At 41.7% G+C, this 22,235-nt stretch overlaps 1 protein-coding gene across 1 annotated transcript in view; it reads right to left on the bottom strand.

Annotated features, from left to right (window-relative positions):
- Positions 1-6,018: 6,018 nt before the first annotated feature.
- bug (thioredoxin domain-containing protein bug) overlaps positions 6,019-22,235 on the bottom strand; it is a 158,168-nt gene continuing 141,951 nt past the window's right edge. The window contains exon 6 of the mRNA XM_067138430.2: positions 6,019-9,106. Coding sequence (XP_066994531.2) covers positions 8,853-9,106 — 254 coding nt within the window. The 3' untranslated portion in view covers positions 6,019-8,852. The remainder of the gene's footprint in view (positions 9,107-22,235) is intronic.

Below are 22,235 nucleotides of genomic sequence, written 5' to 3' on the forward strand. Positions count from 1 at the left end.
TTGACAATCGCTTGTGAAGCCCAGCATAAAGCTGTAATTGGAAAGTTTCACCGTAATGCCGCTGGAGCGCTGGCCTACTACCCATTGACAGGAAGCTGTATACCGCAAATTGCGCCATTTCCAGTTTTATTTATATGGTTTTGCTGTCGTAAATGTTGGCAATGTGTTCGCAATGAGGTGCTTGTTGGCTTTATATTGAGAACTGATAGTTATGCGCTAGTGAGTTTATTTTTTTATTGTGTAGTGTGGTGATTATATTTTTTAAATTGTGTTTACAAATCTTGGAAATTGTGACATTCTTATGCACCTTTTCATATTTCGAACAGAAATTTTATGGAAAAAGAACAAAGTGATTTCTCGCTGTAACTTCGTCCTGAACAAGGATTTTAATTTATGCGCTAATTCGATTTTAATGATGTGCTGATTTGCTTTTCTTTAACTGTGTTAGGAAATATTAGAATATATATTGCTGTGTGCCTTTTTTGTATTCCGAAAAGGAAAAAAAAAGAGCAAAGGGACACTATCATTTCATGAATTCTCTGTAGACCAGGACAAAAGTACGGAGTGGCTAAAAGCAGGTAGCACTCTCATCTTAGTTTTCCGTTCCTATTTCGGGTATTTACCTTCTTCCTTTCTTTCTTTCTTTCTTTACCCCTCCAGGGTTGGCTTTTCTCTCGGACTCAGTGATGGATCCCACCTCTACCACCTCAAGGGTAGTGTCCTGGAGCGTGAGACTGCGGGTCGGGGATACAACTGGGAAAGATGACCAGTGCCCCCCAGGCAGCCGCAACTTCTATGCCGAACAGGGGCCTTGTGTTGGGGATGGGAAGATTGGAAGGCATAGACAAGGAAGAGGGGAGGAAGCAGCCGTGGCTTTAAGATAGTTACCATCCTGGCATTTGCTTGGATGAGAAGTGAGAAACTATGGAAAATCACTTCGAGGTTGTCTGAGGTGGGAATCGATACCTCCTCTACACAGTTGACCTCCCAAGGCTGAGAGTGGACCCCGTTCCAGCCTTCGTACCAATTTTGAAATTTCGTGCCAGGGCCAGGAATCGAAACCGGGCCTCCGGGAGTGGCAGCTAATCACGCTAATAAGGTATTTTTACCCATGAATTTTCTTTCATGGAATAATCCTTTAGGCGGTGTCGTATTTGCCATATGACAGCAACACAACACATTTATATCCAAGATAATCTGAACTTTAACATTTAAACATTGACAAGTAAGAATCACTACTGCTATGACGGTAAGGCCAACGTATGAAGTGTTGTAACCTGAACAATGGGGCCGATGACCTAGATGTTAGGCCCCTTTAGACAACAAGCATCATCATCATAATCGTCCGACTCGTTGGCTGAACAGTAAGCGTACTGGCCTTTGGTTCAGAGGGTCCCGAGTTCGATTCCCGGCCGAGTCGGGCATTTTAACCTTAATTGGTTAATTCCAATGGCACGGGGGCTGGGTGTATGTGTTGTCTTCATCATCATTCATCCTCATCACGACGCGCAGGTCGCCTACGGGAGTCAAGTAGAAAGACCTGCACCTGGCGAGCCGAACCCGTCCTGGGATATCCCGGCACTAAAAGCCATACGACATTTCATTTTTTTCATCATCATAATCGAGCAGAGAACACTTTACAATTTAATTACTCGAAATACTCTTCTCTCACGGAATTTTTATTTAAATTATTCTTTTTTCCGCTATTTGTTTTACGTCGCACCGACACAGATTGGTCTTATGATGCCGGTGGAAGAGGAAAGGGCTAGCAGTGGGAAGGAACCGGCCGTGGCCTTAATTAATGTACAGACTGATGTGAACATGGGAAACCACGGAAAACCATCTCCAGGGCTGCCAGCAGTGGGGTTCGAACCCACTATCTCCCGGATGCAAGCTCACAGCTGCACGCTGCGCGGCCAACTTCTTCCACCCTACTGCATTTCAAGTAAAATTTATTGTCTGAATTTAGCACGGCCAACTTGCCCGGTGTTTAATATTCTAGTGAAAGATATGTATGAAATGTACCGGTAATCTGAAACTATACCGGTATATAATGAAATGAAAATTTAAACATGTTTGAGTCAAAATATTAATGTTATGCATACAACGAATATGGAAAAAGTAAGACTTTTGTTTTGTCCAGCCCTCTTCCTGAGAGCAGCGCTTGAAGAATTTTAAAACTCTAATTGAACTATGATTCTTAATCTCAATATTAACATCAGAAGAAAAAAGTATTGTGGTAAGTTCTGCTATGTATCTAAACGCTATGATAATAAAAACGATTACTATTATTCCTCACAATTAAGGAACGGAACGTCAGTTGGACTACTCCATCCTCCGCAGTTTCATTTCACGACGCTATTTTGGCACATATCAATGAAAGTAGCCTTTAGTAATAATCATTTTAACAATATTAGTCAATGCAACATACTATTTTATTCTCTAAATTAAGATACATCGGCAATCAGAGTCAATATATGAAAGTCAGCTGGACTAAGTCATCTCCCCGCAGTTTCATTTCACATCATTTTGGTAAATATCAACGAAAGTAACTTTTAGGATTAATCATTTTAACAGTAACATTCTCCATAACTCTAAATTATGATAAATCGGCAATCAAAGTCAGTATATTTTCCATTAAGAAGTATGCATTTCTACCGCAAATAGGTCGGCCGCCAGCGCCACGTGTCGAGCTGTGTAACTACTCCGATTACAGTGCGTGGACCCGATTGCCGGTAAGGAGCTAGCTAGAGCGACGCATCAAGTCGGCCGTGGTTCTAATATTCAACAACGTAAAATCATTAGACCACGTAAAGACCGGTAAAGACTCTCATAATGATGTGGATCTAATATTCACTTGGGTGACAGCACGGACCTGATCGCCCGTCGTTGTAATCTGAATAAAATGTATTTCACTTAAAATTTGATAAATAAGGTTGTAGGTTGTAAATATGTTCAACGAGAGTTAATTATATGTTTAAGAAAACAAAATCTGTGCCTATTTTTGCCAATAATTAGCATCCATAACCTCTTCTGTTCATTTTATGCCTTTAAGTTAGTTGTAAGATAGTTTATCTTTATTGCCGCGAATGCTCTGCGCCCGCGAGAAGCCTGGGTTCAGATCTTAAGAACGGGAGAGTAGCAGTGACCTTGCTGGCCGTAAGGGCATTGGTCGTCCCACGTGAGTGGATTAATTATATAAAATCCCGGTGCGGCGAGATTGTCACTAGGCCAAAAAGGTCCCTTGACAGTCGTCTTCTATGGAGCATGGTCCCATGTGTTCATGACCCGAGAGGGTTACATTTTGTCGTTCACATGGTCCCATGAGCTATGGGAGGTGATGGGAAAGGTCCCAGAAAGCTTTGGGAAGGCATTCTTTCCTATGATATTAGACATAGTTTGTGAAATTAATAACTGGTTTGATAGAAGGCAGTTCGGTTTTAAGAAAGGTTATTCCACTGAAGCTCAACTTGTAGGATTCCAGCAAGATATAGCAGATATCTTGGATTCAGGAGGTCAGATGGACTGTATCGCAATTGACCTCTCTAAACCATTTGATAGGGTGGATCATGGGAGACTACTGGCAAAAATGAGTGCAACTGGACTAGACAAAAGAGTGACTGAATGGGTTGCTATATTTCTAGAAAATAGATCTCAGAGAATTAGAGTGGGTGAAGCTTTATCTGACCCTGTATTAATTAAGAGGGGAATTCCTCAAGGCAGTATTATCGGACCTTTATGTTTTCTTATATATATAAATGATATGAGTAAAGGAGTGGAAACGGAGGTAAGGCTTTTTGCGGATGATGATGTTCTCTATAGAGTAATAAATAACAAGATTGTGAGCAACTGCAAGGTGACCTCGAAAATGTTGTGAGATGGACAGCAGGCAATGGTATGTTGATAAACGGGGTTAAAAGTTGGGTTGTGAGTTTCACATATAGGAAAGGTCCTCTCAGTTTTAATTACTGCGTTGATGGGGTGAAAGTTAATTTTGGGGATCATTGTAAGTATCTAGGTGTTAATATAAGGAAAGATCTTCATTGGGGAAATCACATAAATGGGATTGTAAATAAAGGGTACAGGTCTCTGCACATGGTTATGAGGGTGTTTAGGGGTTGTAGTGTAAAGGAGAGGGCATATAAGTCTCTGGTAAGACCCCAACTAGAGTATGGTTCCAGTGTATGGGACCCTCACCAGGATTACCTGATTCAAGAACTGGAAAAAATCCAAAGAAAAGCAGCTCGATTTGTTCTAGGTGATTTCTGACAAAAGAGTAGCGTTATTGAAAGGCGTTTATAAAAGTAGGAATGATCACGATATGAAGATAAAGTTGGAATTCAAGAGGACAAACTGGGGCAAATATTCATTTATAGGAAGGGGAGTTAGGGATTTGAATAACTTACCAAGGGAGACGTTCAATGAATTTCCAATTTCTTTGAAATCATTTAGGAAAAGGCTAGGAAAACAACAGACAGGGAATCTGCCACCTGGGCGACTGCCCTAAATGCAGATCAGTGTTAACTGATTGATATTGCATGAAATCAAAACCAGCTTTTCATATCTGATCAAAAGAGTGGCGATTAGGGCAAACTCCTGTGATACACCAACGAAAATTAAATGGAACTTAAAACACACAGAAAGCAACAGCGCTTACCCCAAGGCTGCCCATGCTGGTACCGAGGAGACGTTCACTACGTCAAAAACTACGGCAGGCTCGGCAGGCCAAGACCAAGACGGCTCAGAGACTTAAGACCTCAGACCTCTCACGAAATGCTGCCTAGCCCCTATTAAAGGGGACCCTGGCCTTGGAGTAGCCAATCAGAGCACAGGAGCTTGCCCCGGATCGACCAATCACACCACTTACTTCAGTCATGATGTTTAAATACTTTCTCGAATACATACGATTGTGAATCTTCCAATTCTAGAATAGTCAGAACATACTTTCTAGAATACATAACTAAAAAAGGCTAACACACCAAAAATTCACGTCACAACTTTCTGGACAGTTCCAGTAAATATAGAAATGAAATCTACTAGTTACAAATACCATATGTTACCAAAATATTTACACTGTACAGGTTAGGTAGTTACATGGGAATACAAATAAAACATTCTATCACCACACTTCAGATCATACAGTAAGTAATACTTAACAAGGTTTACAAATAAAATCTTCTAATAACACTTTCCACTTCCAATATATTCTACACCTGTGTCAGTTTTTGTAGATATTTCACTTCAGGTTTCCCTGAACACTTCACGAACACTCCGAAGTGAATAACTGCACAAGTTAGAGTAATGTATCACACTTACGACTGTCACTGCTAAAATCACCTCCTAATGCCGCAAAAACCAGAGCCTCGTATTTCATGACTATACACTATCCGCTATTAAGGGGTTGAATTATTTTTATGGGGATACTTATATCTCAAAAACTGAAGATGTTGCTGGCGTAGAAATAGGTATTTGGAACCACCTTTAAAAATGAACATTTTTTTTCGACTTGAGAGAAGACTGTTTCTCACACCTACAGTTGTGAGTCATAGTTTGTAAAATAAAGTATTGATTAGGTGGAAAACTTTTCCTTCATACTTGTGTAGCAGCAAAATCTCAAATGTCATCTGCCAGACAAACGAGTATTACTATTTTCTTTCTTAATGGACTAAGGCACTCCTATTTATTACTGTTTATTTTTCTGCATTCCAACTATGCCCTCAGTCCTGAAGGTGATGGATTAACAAGGTTCTACAGTAATATAAAGCATCGCTTTACACCGACTCACTTTGTATTCACATAACAAACAACACCTGCCAGAATTTACAGGCATTGTATCCTTACTTTTCAATCCATCCTCATATTAATTTTTTTGGAATCACAGCAAAAGTTATTACAAGTTTTACCCTAGGCTATATTGTATGGTTTGTGGGTGACAGTTACAAAGAAAGTATTTAGGAAGTACCTTTTCTATTTTGTCTTTACAAAGGTATGGAATTCTAAAAACAGAAAACAATAGCATTGATATAGATTCAATTTATTTCTCAAATCTTACATCTTCTTTTTCTTAAACATAACAGATCAACATTGAAAAATGTTTAATAAATACATATAAATTCATGAAATTATAAGCTATTCATACATACCAAACCAAACCCCATGGAACTCAACGCCCCTGACAGGGCTTTGGCCTGCCCAGTGACCGCTGCTCAGCCCGAAGGCCTGCAGATTACGAGGGGTCGTGTGGTCAGCATGATGCATCCTCTCGGCCGTTATTCTGGGCTTTCGAGACCGGGGACGCCATCTCACCGTCAGATAGCTCCTTAATTCTAATCATGTACGCTGAGTGGACCACAAACCTGACCTGACCGGGAATCGAACCCGGGGTCTCTGGGCGAGAGACAGGCACGCTACCCCTACACCACGGGGCCGGCTTATTCATACATAAATTGGATGAAATTCCTTTCCAGAAATAAACTGGACAAGATATTCAGTCGTATTTATGTACAACAATATTGTCACTGTCAGTGTCCAGACCCACGTAAGTAGGACAAAATGGTTTAGAAAAGTAACTGTACTAAGACAGGGAAAAGTGCTCTTGCTATTGTTGTTCATATAGTAATGGGTGAAACTGTGAAGGAGGTAAAGGAAAAATACGTGGACTGGGAATCGAAGATGATGTTAGCAGATGACACTGTGGTGTGGGGAGCAAATGGAGAGGAAGTACAAGGTGAACTGGACATATACTGTGAGTATATTGGTAATTAAGGAATGAAAATAAGCATGGAGAAAAGCAAGACAAAGGTGTTGACCTACAACTACTTAGGAAGCAAACTGATGCAGGATTTCATGTGGAGAATCAATAAAAGGATTCAAATGAGAAATGCACTTTCCTAGAGTGTGAGGAAGTTAATGTGGAAGAAGGAAGTATCAAGAAAGTGTAAAGAGGTGATGTGTAAGATGCATTATTACCCCATACTGTTACATGCAACAGAGATCTGGACACTCACAAAAAGATAAGAGGCAGAAATTCAGAGCAGTAAGATTAAATTTTTAAGTAGCATGACAGGAAAGACAAAAAAGGACAGCGTAAGAGATGAGGGGTGTCAAGAAGGAAATTGGAGTAGATAATTGAGATTGAGATTGAAAGAAGAAGAGGGAGACTCAGAACTAAGGTGGTCGCACTTAATCAAGAACAGCATAATGGTAAGGAACCTGGACTAGAACACAGTTGAGGGACAACAAATATGGAAAGGTACCATTACCATCCTGACCCAGCTGGAGCTGCGAAAGAGGAACTGATGATGATAATCTAAAGAAAACTTCCATTACCAAATGACTGCATAATATAATGGGAATAGTATGGTCCAGAGTTGTTCCCAGTGAAAAATTTTGGTGGATGGGGGGGTCAAATCAATAATCTATCAGCAAGGTTATGTCAGTGGTTGCAGGCAGCCACACAAGACCATGGCAAAAACATGCCTTAAAAAGAAAAAAGAAGAAGATGACAAAAGAACAGACACTTGAGGTTGCAAACAGGGTACATGCTTAAGCATGGGCCTAGTTCAGAACAGACCAGTGGGTATGCGAGAGAGATGAATTTACTCATGCAATTATTATGATATTGAACATATTCACTTTTTTATTGAATCCAGTTATCTATTTACTAGTACCATATCATATAAATAAATAGAAAATGGATACTAGTAAATAGACCAGACAGAGTGAGAAATGAAGATATTAGGAAGGAAGTTGGGATAGAAAAGCTAAATGAGACAGTTTAAAATAATAAACTAAGGTGGTTTAAACATGTAAAGAGGATGGAGGAGAATAGAATTCGAAAACAGATGCTGGAAGCAAAGTGCGAGGGCAAGAGAGCAGGAGGAAGACCTAGAACAAGGTGGATTGAATCAGTGAAGAGCGGGACAAGATCGTGGAAGAGGAATGGTGCAAGAAAAGAGGAAGATGGAGAAGTGCCATAAATACCCTGACCTGGTAGGAGCTGGATAAGGGGAAATGATGATGGCAATCATCTATTCTGAAAGAACTTGGCATCATCCTTAGACCTTTCTTGAACATATCACGTGATGAGACAAGGACAGTTTACAAACATATACATTGTCATATGGAATGTTCACCAAAGGAAGAGTGCACAGACGGTCAGCCACAACTCCAGGAGGCATATGAGATATGAGAAAATGGTTTAGTGGGAGCATTGATAACAATACAACATGATATTGTTCCTGATGTATGAACATCTTAAATTATTCATCTTCATTTTATGAAAGAGTACTCCCAACTAGTATTGAGTCTCTCCTCTACTAGGAGCAGGAACTTGATGGCGACAAACAGATTAACCAGGTTTTGCTTACTGATAAATTAATTTTTATCACATATGGTTTATAACAGAACCACTGAAGACTGTTGTTACCAAAATGATCTCCCACTCACCCACCACAGTGGTTCATTTGAATAAACACAATAGAAGGGTCACTGTGACTTCCAAGCAATTGCTTGCATGGTTCTTAGGCACTTCAGTCACTCTTCTCCCTCCCCACGTTCATCACTGAATAGCAGTATCAGGCAAAAAACGAGGCACAGAAGCCAACAATGTACACAGTAATAACTTGGATGTACTAAATAACCATTCCAAAGTTCTAACACGCTAAATGCGTGCCAATCACAAGATGGAAATATTTCTGGAAATATTTCCTGACTGTTAAAAATGTGATCTGTCAGCAAATAATGCAGAATCGCCATTCAACAACCATAATCTTTCTTATCCAGCTGATCAAAAATACTTTAAATTGATATTACTGTGTTTCAGAACGAAGAGTCCAGTTTCTAAGAACACTTCAATCACCATGTTCATGTTGAGCTTGTGCCTCTCTCCAAGTGTTCTGAGCTGCTTCTGCCTCCCTCCAGCTATTCTGAGCAGATTCTACAATCACCTGCCAATAGGACGACTTACTAAAGAAGTACACCGAGCACACAAGAATGAAGATCCATGAAAGAGCAAGGCAATAGTCAGTCTCCTTTGTGGGAACACTGGGAACTGGGCCTCCAAAATCAGCTGATGTCACATACAGCTTGTGCTGGGGCTCCAAACCTGAAACAGGATCACACAACCTGACTACCATATTCTCTATTCATCAACAATGAATCAGCTTGCTGACAGGGCAGAAACAGGAAAATAGCTACTCTCAACTGAGCAGAAAGAGAAGATATCCAGTATCAAACGAGGAAAGAACAATCATATATTATTAAATAAAATAGCGAATTACCATCCTTACATTAAAATCAACTTGAACAAAAACATGACTGATCCCTTTAAACCTGTGTATTACAATAATTTAAAAAAACCAGTAAATGAAATGTAATGTCGTATGGCTTTTAGTGTTGGGATATCCCAGGACGGGTTCGGCTCGCCAGGTGCAGGTCTTTCTATTTGACACCCGTAGGCGACCTGCGCGTCGTGATGAGGATGAAATGATGATGAAGATAACACATACACCCAGCCCCCGTGCCATTGGAATTAACCAATTAAGGTTAAAATCCCCGACCCAGCCAGGAATCGAGCCCGGGACCCTCTGAACCGAAGGCCAGTACGCCGACCGTTCAGCCAACGAGTCGGACAAAAAACCAGTAAAAACATATAATCCATTTAGACTAGTAAATACAATTATCCAGTAATAATAACAATACCCTCTCCTGCGAACCATGTGACCTTGATGTGGTGGGGAGGCATGCGTGTCCCAGTGAAGCAGATTACCAAGATGCAGGTTCAAACATATCGGATAGGTATCATGTCGAGAGATCAGACTAACAAATGGTTCATCGAAAGGAGGATAGCAGCCTTTCAGAAGTTTCAAGGGCAGCAGTCTACATGACTGACCCCCTCATGTGTGCTTCTACAATTGTAGGGGGTTAACCTCAGTTACCCTTTTCAATTGAAGATCCTCTGCGTGGTGAGGGGGACTAGTAGCTCCTCTCTTGTGGTGCCGAATGGAGCCCTATAGGGTAACCATTCGGTATACCAGGAGGAGGAAGCTAAAGCACTAGCCAACCCTAAGATGTAACGCGACCCGTGCCGATGGGGTGCATGGCACATGGGAGATGTGTCTTGAACGAAGCCTTCGAGATACTTGGCACCCTCTCGAAGTAAGTAGCCTTATCCGGGTATGTGGGGCTCTGCCTGGGCAGACATTATATTTCCCTAGCTACTGGTGGGACCTACATGAGTACCATAGCCACCCAAAAAACCAGAGAGCTCCTCTGGGGCCTCTGAGAGAAACACCAGCTCGACAACAACCGATGGGGACTCTTCGGAGATATCCTCGGACAGTACAACCTCGATAGTAAGAGCTCACTCTAGAGGTAGGCAATCTTCTAGTCCAGAAGAAGAAGAAGAAACAGCGCTCCGGCGCTGTGAAGAAGAGGTATAAGAAGGCTTTAAAGGCCCGGGAGCAGGCCAAAGAGGGCCTAACTCCTGGAGCTGAGAGGCCTTCTACTGCCACGACAACGAGGACTGCGGGGGGATCCAATGGGCACTGGAGGCGGGACCCTGAAAAGGGCTCTGCTGCCAGGGCACAGAGGACTCCACCCACCAAGACGCCAGTGGGAAAACGACTCCTGTCGGGGGCAACCCCAGAAGAAGATCGGCAAGCCCACAAGAGACCCAAGGTGGAGTATGCCAGGATAGCTAAAGCTGGGATCAGGATGGCCATAGTGCCTGTAGGATATCCTGACCAGCAGCTAACTGTAAAACAGGTGGAGTCTGTAGAGGAGGCTATCACCAATCTGATAGATGAGCTTCCGGAGCAGGGGCCCATTAAGCCTCAGTTCCTGGATTGCTATCTGTCGAGAGGTGCAGCCATCATCATTACAGAGAATGATAAGACTGTAGCATGGCTTTCTAGTCTTGTCACAGATATGTAGCCGTGGGAAGGAGCCAGGCTCACAATTGTGGGCATGGATAAACTCCTCTCCTTTAAGAGAGTCATAGTCTGGATACCAGGACAACCAAAGGACAACAATGTCCTTTTGGGAAGAATGGCACGCCAGAACCATGGTCTAAATCCCAACAGCTGGAGAATCTACGACTGCGAGGAGGAGAAGAGAGGTGTCCGCCTTGTGGTCAGCATGGACTCCAGGGATGTAGAAAAAGTGATGGGGAAGATCTTCTGCGGGGTGCATGTTGCTACCTTCACCCTGGTGGAGGGCAAACGCGACAAACAGAGCACCAACCCCACCACAGACAACACTAAGACCAGCAGGGGCAAGGAGCGTGAGCCTGGACAGGAGCTGGGGCCAGCCAAGCCTCAGGATTCATCGCGGGTGACGGAGCTGCACGTTCCGGAGACTGCATAAGGTAAAGCACTGCATGAAAGTAAGGAATGATTACTTTCATACAAGCAAACATACAACTTTGTATAGCGGCCTCTAGGGTACTTATAAGAAGTATTCAGAAAAGTGGGTTTTCGGTCGCCCTGATACAAGAACCCTGGCTTAGACAGGGACATATCATGAGACTAAAATGTGCAGGCTTCACTCTCTTCAGTGGAGTAGCGGAGGAGAAGCCTAAAACATGTATACTAGTTAAGGATCATAACGCCTGGGCTATACTGAGCTTCATTACTAGAGACCTTGTAGCAGTCCTAGTGAGATATGAAGAGGGCGGACAGCCAAGAGATCTGGTTGTCTGTTCTGCATATTTCCCAGGAGACTCTGAATCTCCACTCCTGCTGGAGGAGTTCAAGAGATTGATGACATACTGTAGGAAACAAGGACTTAAATTCATAGTAGGATGTGACGCCAATGCTCATCACAGCATTAGGGGAAGCAAATATACAAACTGAAGGGGAGAGAATTTCATAGAATTTCTATGTACAACTGATCTTGAGATCATGAAAATAGGTGATACCCCTACCTTCCATAGGAGTGAGGGGATCATAGATCTTACCCTGGGTTCCATGGGAATCATACAGGAATTTAAAGACTGGAAAGTTTCTTTGGAGCCTTCCTTGTCAGATCACAGACACATTGTGTTTCATATAGAGGGCTCCTTCGAGATCCCATCTTACAGGAATCCTAGATGAACCAATTGTACGTCTTTTGATGACGATGATGATGATTATGTTACTTGCTTTACATCCCACTAACTACTTTTACGGTCTGCGGAGACGCTGAGGTGCCAGAATTTAGTCCCACAGGAGTTCTTTTACGTGCCAGTAAATCTACCGACACGACACTGTCATATTTGAACACCTTCAAATACCACCGGACTGAACCAGGATTGAACCTGACAAGTTGGGGCTAGAAGGCCAGCGCCTTAACCGTCTGAGCCACTCAGCCCAGCTGGACGTCTTTTAGGGAGGACTTGAGCTCAGTGTGAGGTTTCTCACACAGACACTAGTTACCTCTTATGAATTAAACTGCCCAGTTGTTAAGGCAAAAAGAGTAACAGGAAGCTTCAAGTGGAACAGTTATCTTGAACACCTGAGGAGAAACACACGAAGGCTCTGGAACAAATACAGGGAACTTCAAGACCAAGAAAGTCTAGATTCTTACAAAGAATCACAAAGAAATTACAAGTCAGAAGTCAAAAAGGCTTTTAAGAAACCTTGGAGACAGTTTTGGACTCCATCGAGAGTCAACATGAAGCGGTAAGGGTTCATAAAATTCTAACCTTGGATGGAAGGGCAAGGCTGGGCTCAGTGGAGTCGCCTTCGGGTGGATATACGTCCACAGAGGGGGAGACCCTGAGCTTATTGCTTGATGCCCACTTTCCAGGTTCAGGAGTCACGAATAGTGAAGTAGAATCGAGCGGATCCTTCAGACCCGATAGAAGTGGTTGGAAGGAAGCCGCAGAGATTGTTACCCCAAGAAGGGTGAAGTGAGCGTTAGAATCTTTTGCCCCTTACAAAAGCCCAGGAATGGATGGAAGCGGGCACGGTCCTTATACCATACCATACCTGGTCAGAATTTTTAGAGTCTGTCTCACCATGGGGTATGTATACTCCTTGTGGCATCAGGCGAAGGTAGTGTCTATACCTAAACCTGGAAGGTCTTCATATACTAGACCTAAGGATTATAGACCCATTAGTCTAGCGTCTTTTCTTCTTAAGACTTTGGAAAGATTGGTGGATAGACATATAAGGGAGAAAGTATTAAGAGACTGTCCCCTGCATCCTCATCAACATGCATACCAACCAGGGAAGTCGGTTGAGACGGCACTACACCAGCTTGTTTCCAGCCCTTGGATCAGCAACAACTTGCTATGGTGGTATTCCTAGATACAGAAGGGGCTTTTAGCTACACATCTTTGGGCTCCATAGAACTTAGTCTAGAGGGAAGAGGAGTGAGCAGGATGCTCATAAAATGGATTATGGCCTCACTGCAGGGCCGTCGAGTTCTGTTTACCCTCAACGCAATAATGTTGAGAGCTAATATAGACACCCCCTGTCTTTTCTTCTTAAGACTTTGGAAAGATTGGTGGATAGACATATAAGGGAGAAAGTATTAAGAGACTGTCCCCTGCATCCTCACCCCCTGTCCACAGGGAGGAGTATTATCGCCAACATTATGGTGTCTGGTAGTGGATGAACTACTTACCAGGTTAAATGTTGGAGGAATTTATGCCCAAGGCTATGCAGATGACATTAACTTGATGGCGAAGGGAAATTTCCCCAGTACGGTTTCAGAGCTCGTACAGAGTTCCCTACGCAGGGTGGAAAGATGGTGCCACAACACGGACTTGTTGGTTAATCCCGACAAGACGGAGCTCATGGTATTTACCAGGAGGAGGAGGAGGCTAGACGGACTGTCAGAGCCTTTCCTATTGGGGAAAAAATTAGATAAGACAACCTCAGTTAAGTACCTAGGGGTAATCCTCAAGGCAAGACTGAGTTGGAAGAAACATATAGACCATAAGATCGATAAGGCTCTCAAGATTATGTGGGCCTGTCGCAGGGCCGTCAGGAAGACTTGGGGCCTAGGACCTAGGGTGGTCCAGTGGCTTTATATTTCTATTGTATGGCCCACGATCACCTTCGCATCTTTAGTCTGGTAACCAGGTTCTGGGAGTAAAACTGCGACAAACAAGTTAAACAGTGTCCAAAGACTTGCGTGTCTAGGAATAACAGGGGCACTGGATACTACACCATTATGTGTAATGCAGGCCATCCTATGCCTTTCCCCCTTATATTTATATGTTAAGGAAATAGCGGGAATGAGTGCTTACCACCTCTGGTCACTCGGAGGATGATCTTTCAAGAATCCGAATAGAGGTCATGCTTCTATTCTTAAAAGGCTTCACCAGACCTGCCCTGCGACAATGATGATCGGGGACCTGATGAAGCCTAGTTTTAATCTGAATTATAAGCTCACAGTGGTGATACCGATACCCACAAGGGAGGAGTGGGCCGCAGATGCTGGGGCCCGTCTTAGGAGGTCTGGGGGCTGTACATGGTACACAGATGGCTCGCGGACAGAGACGGGCACAGGCGCCAGGGCCTGGGGGCCTAAGACGAGGCTCTCACTTCCCAAGGGTAAATATGCTACTGTTTTTCAGGCCGAAGTATATGCAATACTGCCTGTGCTGTACGTGTATGGAACAAGCCTGGACGTAAAAGATGCATCACCATTTGCAGTGACAGCCAGGCAGCGTTAAAAGCACAATGCGCAATTAGAACAACATCAAAAATGGTATGAGAGGGCCAAAGGATGTTAGATAAGCTGTGTGAACTTAGCCCAGTTACCCTATTATTGGTCCCTGGGCACACAGGAATCAGTGGAAATGAAGAAGCTGACAAATTGGCGAAACAAGGCTCAAAAGGTCCTTTCATAGGACCAGAGCCCTTCCTAGGAGTGTCGCTCCGAAGTGTGAAACTGGTAATATCCCAGTGGACAAACCAGTCTCACTTAGACATTTGGAAGAGGCTAACCACAGCAAGGCAGGCACGAGAACTTATCAAAGGGCCTAGCCAACGTTATAAAAAGGTCCTGATAAATTTGAATAGGACCAGAATACGAATGGTAGTTGGACTGTTGACAGGCCACAATACCTTACAGAGACACCTACACATCATGAAAATCAGTCAGGATCTGATGTGTAGAAGATGCGGTAGGGAGGAAGAGACCTCCGCGCACGTGTTATGTCAGTGCGAGGCTCTTGCAAGCACTAGACATCGATATCTTGGCTCACATTTTGTGAGCCTGGAAGACATCAGGAATGCCAACATCCGGGCACTGATATCTTTTATAGGAACACTAGGGCTGGACTAGGCAAACCCGTTTAAGGGACACAAAGGGTCTTCACAGACCTACGTGTGGAGCCCTGCGAAGGCAGGGATCACCCATTCTTTATCTATCTATCTATCTATCTATCTATCTATCTATCTATCTATCTACATGACTGAATGATATGGCCTTGTAATAAAATTAACATGGCTTAGCTGTGTTGATACTGTTACATATCTGAAAGTAATGGGAAACTACAGCTGTAACTAACTCCTGAGGACATACGGCTCTCTCTCTATGAAAGATGTACTGATGACTACTTCCTCCAGGATAAAATATTCCAGAGGTAAAACAGTCTCCTATTCGGATCTCTAGATGGGGAGTACGGAATGTTAGAAGTTTGAATCGTTATGGCAGGTTAGAGAATCTGAAAAGAGAAATGAACAGACTAAAGTTACATGTAGACGATATAAGTGAAGTACATTGGCAGGAAGAGCAGAATTTTTGGTCAGGTAACTAAAGAATTATCAACACAAAATCAAACAGGTGAAATGCAGGAGCTAGTTTAATAATGAATCAGAAAATAGTGCAGCAAGTAAGCTACTACAACCAGCATAGTGAAATGTTTATTGTTGTCAAAATAGACACCAAGCCAAAAATGAGGAGGACAGAAAGCGCAGGACAGCTAAGGAAGATTTGCTGAAGGAGAAGTGCAAGTGTGTTGAAGGTTGTATGGTTGTGGAAAAGGTAGATGCTGCATGTAGGAAAATCAAGGAAACCTTTGGAGAAAGGAAAACTAGGTGTATGAATGAATATTAAGAGCTCATGGAAAACCACTTCTAGGGAAAGAAGACAAGGCAGAAAGATGGCAAGAACACATCTGACAGTTTTATTAAGGTAACGAAGTAGGTGATATAGTTCTGGAACAAGAAGAGGCTGATGATGCTGATGAAATGGGAGACCCAATTTTGAGGTCAGAATTCAACACAGCTTTGAGAGGCCTAAATAAGAACAGGCACGTGGAATTGATGACATTCTCTCAGAATTCCTGACTGCCTTAGGAGAAACCAGCATGGTGAGGTTATTCTATTTAGGGTGTAAGATGAATGATAGCAGAGAAGTGCCATCCAAGAAAGCCGTTGCTGAAAAGTGTGGTAACTACTGCATCTTAGTTTAGTCTCTCAAGCCTGCAAAATTTAATTTTTCTACAAGAAAGGAAGGGCAAGTTTAAACTGAGTTGGGAGAAGATCAATTTGGCTTCAGGAGAAACGTACGAACACGTGAAGCAATCCTGACTTTACATCTGATCTTAGAGGACCGAATTAAGGACAAGTCCACACACATGGCGTTTGTAGATCTAGAAAAGGCATTTGATAATGCTGATTGGACCAAATTATTTCCTTTTCAGGTGTAACAAACACTGTTACCATATGTTTTCTCTTTCAGGTAGTTTATAAATTTATTTACTCAAAGTTAGATTCGGCAGACTGAAGAGCCTAACAGTAATAAACTCAGAGTTGAACTGAAAAGAGATGGCTTCAGATATATATATTTATTTATATAAGAAATATAAAAAATTCTGAGGGAGATTGGGATCAGATACTGAGAACAAAGAATTATCTACAATCAGTATAAAAATCAGCAATCCAGAAAGGAGTGGGGCAAGACTGCAGTTTGTCCCCCCCTCCTTTTCAATGTTTATATAGAATAGGCAGTAAAGGAAATCAAAGAGGAATTTGGAAAGGGAATCCCAATCAAAGGAGAGAAAATCAAAACTTTGAGACTTGATGAGTGGTATGGACAGAGTCTTGGGGAAGGAGTACAGGTTGAAAGTAAGTCCAAAACAAAAGTAACAGAGTGCAGTCGAACAAAGTCTGGTGATGCACAAAATATTAGATTAGTCTTTTAGATTAGTCGAGCTGCTCAACTAATTTCAACAACAATCAAGGTATTGAAAATTTACAGTTCAACAACAATAAAGGTGTTTTAAATTAATCCACCTATTCAATACTTTATTTCCACTTATAGTGGTTACATAAATAGATTCACAGTTAAATGGGACATGATTCGTCCTCAATTAAGGGCATCTTCAGCCTAAAAACAATCAAGAGTACAACTAATATTAAAAGTGGAAGCTAAAAGTTTAGCCAGTTATTAAAATTCGGGATATCAAAATGTGAAAAATGATACAATATATAAAGATGCTAATGTAAACACTGTCAATGATTAAACTAAAATCTTGTCGGAAACTAAAACTTCTTTCATTAAAATTCCAATTAAAACAGTTCATTTAAAATGTTAGTGGGAAACCAAAGTGGTAATAATATAAAGCCAACAACATGAGGGCGTGAACATAAGCACAAACATGATTGTCATAAATACAGTAGAGTCCCGCTCATCCGACCTTCGCTTATCCGACATTCCGTGTTATCCGACACTGGTAGACTTAATTTGAACTTTTGGTGGAGACTAAATTCAGGGACACCCGGTGTGGAGGGTGCGACCTTGGGACAAGCACTGGCCTGACCGCTGGCGGTAGGACCGGCTTTTCTCTCAAGGACAGGTGCAGTGAGTCTTCAGTCATTGTTCATTATAGTATTGGTTGGGTGCGGATGTTATAGTTTTCATATCCTTTGTGAGTATGGCGAGTAAACGGAAGAAAGTGATTGTTTCTATGGAAGACAAGTTGAGTGCACTAAAGAGACTGGACAAAGGGGAAACTCTTCAAAAAGTGGCTTCAGATTATGGTGTTGGACGTGTTACAGTGGGAGACTGGAAAAAAAAGAGGGAAGAAATTGAAAAGTGGTGCTCTACCAGAGCAACAAGTGATGCACTGAAAATTAGAAAAACAATGAAAAAATGTGAGTACGAAAAAGTAAGTGAAGCGCTATTTCTTTGGTTCACTCAACACCGGGAAAAGGGCCTGCCAATATCGGGCCCTATTCTGCAAGAAAAGGCGGTGTATTTCCAGAAGGAGTTTAATGAAGGGGACCCTAATTTTACTGCCAGTGCGGGGTGGCTTGATCGGTGGAAAAAACGGTACGGCATTAGGCAGCTTAATATCTGTGGAGAAAAACTGTCAGCTAAATCCGATGAGGTTGTGAAATTTAAAAAGGAATTTCAAGAAATAATTCTTGCTGAAGGATTAACCGGTGATCAGATTTTTAATTGTGATGAGACTGGGCTAAATTTCAAGATGCTGCCATCAAAAACTCTCGCAGCCCAAGCCGAGACGTCTGCACCTGGCTACAAGCGTAGTAAGGAAAGAGTTACTGTTCTTGCCTGTAGTAATGTTACTGGGAACTTAAAAGCAAAATTGCTTATGATCGGTAAAGCAAAGAAGCCTAGGGCTTTTAAAAACATTTCTGTTAATGCTCTTCCAGTCCAGTACACGAATCAGAAGGCTGCCTGGATGTCTGCTGACATATTTAAAGACTGGTTTTTTACACAGTTTGTTCCAGATGTAGAAAAATTTCTAGCTTCGAATAATCTCCCGAGAAAAGCGCTTCTTCTACTAGACAACGCTCCATCACACCCAAATGAAGAGCAACTTAGAAGTGGTGACATCAAAGTCATGTTCCTCCCTCCTAACGTGACGTCATTATGCCAGCCAATGGACCAAGGTGTGCTGGAAACATTGAAGAGGAAATATCGGCGGAAACTCCTTTCATCCCTGATAGAGGAAATGGACAATGGCAATGACATGATAGAAAAGTTAAAACAAATCAACATGAAAGACGTGGCATATTGGATAGCGCAGTCTTGGGAAGAAGTTGAAACAACGACATTAGCAAAGTCTTGGAACATATTGTTGAGTGAGGTTGAACATCGAGAGGTGGTAGAAGAAGACATGGAAAATATTGTGCCCCTACTGAATTGCATTCCTGGCTGTGAGGATGCTACGACTGAAGATGCGAGTAAGTGGTGTGCACAAGATCAGGTGTTTGAACTAACTGACCCTGATATTATTGATTTTGTGAATGCTAATGGAAACGAGGATGATGATGAAGAAGAACGAGGCATTGCAGAACAAGAGGAGAAAACGATGACTCACAGTGAAGGATTAAGTGCATTGGAAATGGCATTAACCTATGTTGAGCAACAGCCGGAAGCAAGCGCAACAGAGGTGCTGATTTTTTCATCGATGGCGGGATCTCGCAGCAAGAAAACGTGGATCAGCAGGCAAGCAGACATTGTTGACAAGTTTCTTTACATAAGACATTTGGAATGCTTTCATTCAATACTGCATGCAATGTACAATTGATCTGATAATGCATTAAATAGAGTACCGTAAAACATGTCATTGTTTTAGTACTAGAGTACAGCCTTCCTGTTTGTTTCAGTTCATTTTCAAAGTTGTTCTGTATTATCCGACATTTTCGGTGATCCGACATACTCCAGGTCCCGTTTAGGTCGGATAATCGAGACTCTACTGTATAATAAAAATAAATATAAATAAATATAATATGTCCAAGGCCGCTGATGTCCCATTTAACTGTGAATCTATTTAAGTAACCACTATAAGTGGAAATAAAGTATTGAATAGGTGGATTAATTTAAAACACCTTTATTGTTGTTGAACTGTAAATTTTCAATACGGACCAAAAATGAGATTTATAACATGTAACTGCTCAACTAAGTCGTATGTTCCGAGCTGTCAGTGGAGAGATGGCATGGAATGACATTAGTAGACAAATAAGTTTGAGTGGTGTTTTTAAAAGTAGAAAAGATCACAATATGGAGAAAAAGTTGGAATTCAAGAGGACAAACTGGGGCAATTATTCGTTTATAGAAAGTTCAATGAGATGAAGTCTTAAAAGAAGTAGATGAGTATTGCTACTTGGGTAGTAAGGTAATTAATGATAGCAGAATATTAACAAGGACATAAAATATCAGACTAGCACATGCAAGGAAGGCCATTCTTAAGCAATTTGCTCACTTTGAACACTGATATAGGAATTAGAATTGAATAAATGGGATTGTAAATAGGGTACAGATCTCTGCACATGGTTATGAGGGTATTTAGGGGTTGCAGTATTGATGTAAAGGAGAGGTCATCTAAATCTCTGGTAAGACCCCAACTAGAGTACGGTTCTAGTGTACAGGATCCTCGCCAGGATTACTTGATTAAACGTGAGGAACTTCATCTTATTTGCCCGTATTGAACTGAGATCACAATTAAAATAAAAATCTTTAAGGTTTCACCTTGTTCAATACAAATACACTGTTGTTAGATGTAAAATCTCATGAGTTGTCCTTAAAATTCTGTGATGGCTATAATTTTTTACATTCGTAAAAATCAAGTTCCCTGATCCAGAGAACCAATTCGATACATAACGGAGATTCATTGAAACAGTTTCATGTCCCAATCATTAACCTTTCCAAGGTTGACTTGAACAAAGAGGAAAGATGCTTGGCCGAACTTTAATCAAGCTAAAGTAACTAAAAATCTTATCATAGAGGCAGAAATCACGCTCGGAAAATTGACACACGACTTGCAAGATGAGGCCAGAATAGAAGTTAAAAAACAGCTTAACAAAATGGTTAATAAATATAATAATAATTTTATTTTTTCTAAAGGTTCTTTCAAGGATAAAAAACAAATATTAGAACTTAAAAGCGTTGCCAAAAATCCACAAGGCTGGTGTCCCCATAAGGCCAATTATAAATTACAGACCTAGCCCGCTTTATAAACTGGCGCAGTTGTGATAGTACATATATCACACCCTAGCACTATATGTAGAAGTAAGAGATATTATTGTCAGTATTTGATTTATTATTATTATTATTATTATTATTATTATTATTATTATTATGTCCAACTCGTTGGCTGAACGGTCAGCGTACTGGCCTTCGGTTCAGAGGGTCCCGGGTTCGATTCCCGGCCGGGTCGGGGATTTTAACCTTCATTGGTTAATTCCAATGGCTTGGGGGCTGGGTGTTTGTGCTGTCCCCAACATTCCTGCAACTCACACACCACACATAACACTATCCTCCACCTTAATAACACGCAGCTACCTACACATGGCAGATGCCGCCCACCCTCATCGGAGGGTCTGCCTTACAAGGGCTGCACCCGGCTAGAAATAGCCACACAAAATTATTATTATTATTGTTATTATTATCGTCAGTATTTCATTTGTATATTTTTTCATTAATATTTGTAAGCTGGAAGATATCCACATATGTAGGTATGAGTAATTTGTTTTGCACGAGTGGGAAAACATTGCTTTAATAACTCTGGTAATTTGGATGAGTCATGTGGCTACCCCAGTGTCTTATGAGGTGTAATTGTTGTTGTCGTCGGAAAATTCTATGAGTCATGTAAATATCCCAGCCTGATGAGACGAGCTTGTTGTGGTATTAGGAAAGTTCGTTGACTCACATAATAAACCCGAGCGTTTGTTATTGCGTTGGGAGCAAGAAGTAGTTCAGGGTATGGTACTGACCAGCAGTGCGTCACTCATGATTGGCTGGCAAGCACCAATCCAGACGTATCATCTGAGAGGAGGGGGATGTTGATGTCTATAAAGGTTGATCATACAGCAGTAACCAGGGAGATTGTAAAGGAATGAGAAGGAAGACAACTACAACCAATCACTACGGTATAAGAGAACCACTCGGTACGGACAAGAAGGACAACTGATACACTGTACGAGAAGGAAGTAGTGCTGGATATATGGTATTCGAGTGACACGGCTGCAATGGACTGGACTTCAAACGTTCATGGAACGTAGTCTTGTTATGTTCGTGGAAAGTGGATGATCAACAAATTGTGCAGGGCGTATGCATTAAGTGTTGTAGTACTTGTGGAGGTCTGGCCTTATATGTTGGTGAAAGCTATCTCAGACTTTCCATAATTTATGTTGAGGATCGACAGACGTGTGTATATATCTTTACAAGTGTTAAAATATGTGAACACAGTATTACAAGGTACAGTATCTGTGTGTGTGATAACTGCCGATTATGAGAATCGGTAAGTCGAATTGATATAGAGA

The sequence above is a fragment of the Anabrus simplex genome, chromosome 1, assembly GCF_040414725.1.
Source record: "Anabrus simplex isolate iqAnaSimp1 chromosome 1, ASM4041472v1, whole genome shotgun sequence".
Taxonomy (NCBI): Eukaryota; Metazoa; Arthropoda; class Insecta; order Orthoptera; family Tettigoniidae; genus Anabrus; species Anabrus simplex.